This window comes from Cornus florida, unplaced genomic scaffold (genome assembly GCF_030987335.1).
Source record: "Cornus florida cultivar Cherokee Brave unplaced genomic scaffold, ASM3098733v1 CherokeeBrave_3.0.0_Hap2_Chr07, whole genome shotgun sequence".
Classification (NCBI taxonomy): domain Eukaryota; kingdom Viridiplantae; phylum Streptophyta; class Magnoliopsida; order Cornales; family Cornaceae; genus Cornus; species Cornus florida.
In genome coordinates this window covers 21,108,184-21,114,184 of record NW_026775577.1, presented here as the reverse complement: position 1 = coordinate 21,114,184, position 6,001 = coordinate 21,108,184, and the positions used below count along the sequence as shown (strand labels likewise).

The following is a 6,001-nucleotide window of genomic DNA, read 5'->3' as shown; positions in this document are numbered from 1 at the left end:
CCTAAAATGATGTTTGAAAGCTTAAGGATATGTCATCGTGGTGGCAATTGGGGAAGTGTTAGTTGGACTTGGATCCTCTAAGTTATCCTAAGTTGAATTCGTTACAAATTAACACTGTGACATTTAAAATCTATCTACTGCTGGTATTAAACCACGTCAACTAATTTAAAGAAAATTTAAAAACTGTACCATTTTGGGATAAGAAAAATTTACCAAAGTTTAAAAACTGTACATTCTAACTCAATGTAGAAGTAAACCCTACCAGTAGGTCACACCATTTAAACTCTTAACTCAATTGTTTCCCCTACTTTTTCAAACTCACACCAAATCAATCAAATTAACAACTTTTTTAATTCAATAAGGATTCTTGAAACTAACAGATTTACTCATGTCATTAATTCAATAAAAATTCTTCAAACTAACATAATTACTCATGGAAATATTTTTGTATAAATCAATAAACATTCTTGAAACCAAATTAATAGAATTATAAATTCGAAAGTTTTCAACATATTATATCAAAATAAACTATCCAAAGTACATTCTTTCAAAACTAAACCAACCAAATTACATTATTTCAACACACCAAATTAAACAAACCAAATAACTTTCTTTCAACACACCAAACTAAACAGACCAAATTATATTTTTTTTTTGGGTAAGTAAAATCTTATTAATAAACGAAGAACTGTATAGCAAGGGCAAAACCCAACAAAAGAGAAAGCCCTAGGGCAAGATAGAGGGCTAAACAAACCCAACCAAAACAGGAAACAACCTCCCAACCGAGCCACTACAAATCAAAAGCAGCAAGCTGGAACGAGGAGAGAGGGACAATCAAAAGGATTACAAAGCAACCTGTGGAGGTATGGCATTGATCACGGAGCTCAGAAGGCTACAATCAGCAGCGACAAACCTCGAGGCTGCACAATCCCTATATTTAACGGTTGCGAGCTTACACCGCACGCAATCATCAAATTACATTATTCCAAACCAAAGTACGGAAGTCTTAAAAAGGGAGATGAATAGTTCACACAAAATACATTAAAAACCACTCCGAAGCCTCTTGAAAGGCTTTCCATGAGAATTACATGAGTTGTAGAGCTGAAAAGAAAATGATATAAATGTTAGACCAAATTAAAGAGTATAAATTAAAGAAGAATATTCTTGAAAAACAAGCGGAGAACAAAAAGAAACACTAAACTTTTACATAAATTAGTAAATGTAGCACTCGAGCTCATACTATATATGCCTTGGCAAATATCCATAATGAGCTTAGTTTTGATTAGTAAATATAGCATACAAGCTTATGTTTTGATTTTTGATTAGTTAAAAACACTCAAGCTCCTACTATATCTTAAAAATGGGAATGATTAATATAATTGAAAGAATGCCAAAAGGTTTATCTTTTCTTCTTTCCCGTAGGTGAAAAATATAAAGGCACATGAATAGACAATAAAAAAAAATACATAAAAGAGATCATTTAAAATTCCATATACTCCCTCCGTCCCAAAAAAAGCCTATTTATAGAAATTAGAGTTTTTAAGGGGACATACATTTAATGCATTGTCCCCTTTTAAAATTACCAACTTGTCCCTTCTAATTTAAATATATATAATTACAAAGTTTGAATTTTTTTAAAAAGATGAAGGACAATTTTAAAAATATAGAACTTATTTGCTTTGACTTTTCAAAGAGGACAATTAATTTGGGACATGTAAAAAGAGATAAATAGACTACTAATATGAGATGGAGGGAGTACTCAATTGAATCAATTAGTTAAATATAAAATTCGATCTACTCGGTGAACATATATAAATTCATTAACTAATAATCTAAGTACCCATTTATTGAGATATCAATTTAAAATTTAAATCTAATCACCAATTAAAGAACCGTACACGCAGTGATTTATAGACACCCACACATAAAGTGATATATAAACTCCACACACGCGGTGATGATATATGGACACCCACACGAATCTTTTAATTTGAAGAAGTAAGAGAGAGGGAGAGAGGGAGTGTGTGTGTGTGTGAGAGAGAGAGAGAGAGAGAGCACTGATCATAGGACATAGCACTAGTGGACTGCCACGGTGGTACTTGGTAGGTATGAAGGAAGAGAGGTGGAGGAAAGATGAGAATGAACAAATTTTTTTGGTTTGGTAAAGAGGAGATAAATAGATAAAGAATAATATGATAGATAAGTCATCTTTCCTTTTTTACAAATTTTCATCTCTATAAATGGATGAAAAAAAGACAAGTAAAGCTATTAAGTAAGTTTTAAATTACGATATTATCATTTATAAATTACTATATTACATCTACTAATGAATATAATGGTAAAAAGAAACAGAAAACTACATATAGATATAGGTATAGTTATTGAGTTAGCCGTCCTAAATAATAAAATTATCTATTTTAAAAGTCTATTTTTCAATTTGATTGATTTCAACAAAATAATTACAAATGCATCAAAAATTATTATTAAAGTCCCAAATACACTCTTTGTAATCTAGTTTGCTTTTTTGCTGTTGAGATGTATGCCTTTGGTTACTGTTTGTTTCCTTCTTTAGTAAAATTTGTAGTGAGACCAAATTTACAAAATTATGAAATAAAATTAAAAAGTAAAATAAAAAAAACATACCAACAAAAACGTACCAATAAACGTACCAATATTATGGTGTAAAAGTCTAATTAAAGATATAAAACACTCTTTGAAACATAAAAATTATAATAAGATTTTCTGGTGTACCAATATTATGGTGCAAAGGAATATGACTTATCAAATATGACAATTGTTTTGAGAATGAAATATTTGTATTTGCTACATTATTTTGTTGGGATCGTGCGATACCCCTTGTGTTCTTAGCAAAATAATATAGTTTTTTAATAATATGTTTATTTTATTTTGCTGTTTTATTTTATTATATATTCTTGTAAATTTGGTCTCATTATAAATATACATGAAATCAATTTGAAAAGATAATTAGAAAAACTTTATTTGATATATATATATATGGATAATTAATCAATTTTATTAAAGAAGGAATCAAGCAGCACCTAAAGAGGCATATTTCTGACAACCAAAAAGAAGTCAAATTACAAAGAGGGTATTTAGGACTTTAACAATAATTCTTGATGTATATGTAATTATTTTGTTTAAATCTATCAAATTGAAAATAGACTTTAAAAATAGACCATTTTGTTATTTAGGACTCCTAATTCTGCCTATATGTAACTTTCCCTGCATCTATAAATTGATGTAATGGTAAAAATAATTTAAAACTTTTTATTCCCTAGTCTCCTAATCAATACAGCAATTTGTGAGTTGTTGAATTTTTTTTTTTTTTTTTTTTTTAATCTAGCTAAGAAATGACACAATCTCTTCTAAATGTCTCATCTATCCCTCTTTCTCTCCTTTTTATTTAAATATTTTCCTACAAATCAATCTTGATAAAGACATAAATAATACATACCTAAGTGTTATCTGAGTTAGTTGCGATTGTTGATTATCTTCTCCAAGATCTCCTTCCTCCCATTCATTACATTAGCTCTGCACGTCTCAGTATGCTCGCTCAATTCCTGAATGGTTTTCATAAACCCACTCAGCTCTTTCTTCATCTCTTCCATAGTCTGCCTCACAGCAGCATCTTCTGTAACGGCAAAAACAGCATTTTCCAACAGTGACTCAAACTCATTTTTCAATTTATCCACAACTGCTCGAATGTTTTCTAAGTCAGCTTTCCCAATGAGAATCCAAAAGTTTATTGAACTCGTTATATCTAACCGTCCTTTCACCTCTTTCTCATAACTCATCCAAAGGGAATTCATCCATCCACCCATTGACCCTAACCCGGCAGCAGTGACAGCCCCCAAGACCGCCACAAACGGTGGTGCAGCAATTGCGGCTGCCACAAAAGAACATATCAGAACAGAAGCACAAGTCGCACCAAAAATGACATTCGATACAATCCTCCAAGTATTCATTGACTTCAACTTCTTATCAAGCTTTTTCTTCTTTTCTCGCACTTTCTCTAACATTGACTTCTGCATTTCATAGACAGATGTTAACATGGAGGAGAACTCTTCGGTAAACGGGCTACCTGTCGTCTTGAAATTCTCCAATAATTTTAGCGTCTTCGAGTAAGTTTTCCTCTTCCCATCAACCCTTTCTTTCTGTTCTTCCTCAAATTGCTCTATAGCGACTTGAATCTTGGAATGGCTTAATCGGGCATGTTTGAGGCACTTCTGGAGAGCATTACAGACTTGCACAATCTGATAACTGTAATCCAAGTAGTCAATCACGAGATCGTACATGTCATCATTCTTCAATATGTCAAGTTTGAATTGGAGAAGGAGTTCGGCCACTTCTTGAGTCGTATTGACGAAGCAGCCAGTGAGCTCTTTCACTGAATTCAGAGAGAGTGGCCCATCCCGGGCCGACCCATTTACGAAGGTGTCGATGAATTGGGTGGTGCTTTGTTGGAGTTTGGAATCGTAGTACTGAACAAATGGGTCTTCTCGACACGCGACCTCATAGGAGCTCACTTCGGACGCGAGGTTTAGATATTGTTGTTCCTTTGTTTTGCTAGATTGAGCACCCATTGTGGTGGCAAACTTGGATTCAATGAGAGAGAAACTAGAAAACCCTCAAAGGAAATTTGAAAGCTAGCTTGGGGATATATATATATATATATATATAAGATATAATGGTGGTGGCAATCTTGGATTCAATGAAAGAGAAATTTGAAAGCTTAGGGATGTGTTAGATATTAAGATAGGGAGTAGGTATGAGGATGATTGCCATGAGCTCAATTTTTCAGCTGTAATGAGAGAGTGAGACGAGAGTCTAGCCAGATGAAAAAAAAAGATGGAAATTGTTGTGTATAAGAATGAAGTTCATCCCCGTTTAAATATGAAAAATGCTACTTGGGCGAAGACTTCAGCAGATATCCCAAACCGCGTAAACAGTGAAATTAGAAGCAAGTCTATGAGAAATTATACAGAAATTTCTATTCCAAACCAAGTCGCTCAAGTCTATGAAAAATTATACTGAAATTTCTATTCCAAACCATGTGGCTAAAGTCTTCAACAAAAATTAATATTTCAAACCACGTATCCAAACCACGTGACTGGAAATCATATGAAAATTTATACGAAAGACTCTTTTCAGATTTTTTTTTGGGTTTGAATGGAAACACAAACACGCATTATCATCAAAACATCCGCGGAAGGCTTTGATTTTCGATCCGTGCTGCATTAATTACGTCTGTTACAAGCAAGTTCCAGCCCCAAAGGGGACGGCAGGGCGGAAGAATATGCCAAAACATACCCAGAAAAAAGTCAAAGTCACTGTTTTCTCAAAGCCCAGCAACAATTTTTTGGGCCTACATCCAAACTTAATCCTACAACAAGGAAACACTTAATCCCCAAACCCAATTTAATCTTTATCATTGTGAGCTAAAAATAACACACAGGCCCAAAGTTCAATTCCAACACCCAATTTCTCCTGGACCCTTGTACAACCAAACCCAAAGTAATGTTCATTCTTAATCATTGTGATTGGAGGGGAGGCCAGTCAAAATTGGCTCTTTTCTAGCCAATTTGGGCAAGCTACGACCATGTCTCATTATTATTATTATTATTATTATTATTATTATTATTTTACGCACCATTCAAGTTTGAAAGTGAGGTCTCAAAGACTTACCTCTCCAATCTCTGTCAATGCCGCTATATCCCTAGAGACGACCATGTCTCATTATGGCTGTACCACCAACAACCATTTCAAATATTTGTTCCTTAGGAGAGTCCCAAGTGCCAATTCAGTTGGGGGGGACCCAACTATTGCCACTTTTGGAGCTTCCCCGGTTTTCCCCTCGCGTGATGCCATGACAAATTTGAGTGATTTTGCAGTGGTGAATGGCATTTTTCCATGGGGGCGGCGACACGGTCACCGGAATTTTGGGTGGACAGAGTTGTGGTGAAGAGGGAAACTTGAGTTG

The 6,001-nt window shown here is 33.9% G+C and overlaps 1 protein-coding gene across 1 annotated transcript; it reads right to left on the bottom strand.

Annotated features, from left to right (window-relative positions):
- Positions 1 to 487: 487 nt before the first annotated feature.
- LOC132266759 (UPF0496 protein At4g34320-like) lies at positions 488 to 5,695 on the bottom strand. Its single transcript, XM_059767745.1, has 2 exons — positions 3,476 to 5,695; positions 488 to 1,101 (listed from the first exon to the last, which is right to left on the bottom strand). The coding sequence occupies exon 1, from the start codon at positions 4,602 to 4,604 to the stop codon at positions 3,492 to 3,494; it is 1,113 nt and encodes a 370-aa protein (XP_059623728.1). The 5' UTR covers positions 4,605 to 5,695; the 3' UTR covers positions 488 to 1,101; positions 3,476 to 3,491.
- Between the last annotated feature and the right edge of the window lie 306 nt (positions 5,696 to 6,001).

Excerpts from the sequence above, each read along its gene's own strand:
- LOC132266759 (XM_059767745.1), bottom strand. The coding sequence starts at position 4,604 with ATGGGTGCTCAATCTAGCAAAACAAAGGAACAACAATATCTAAACCTC.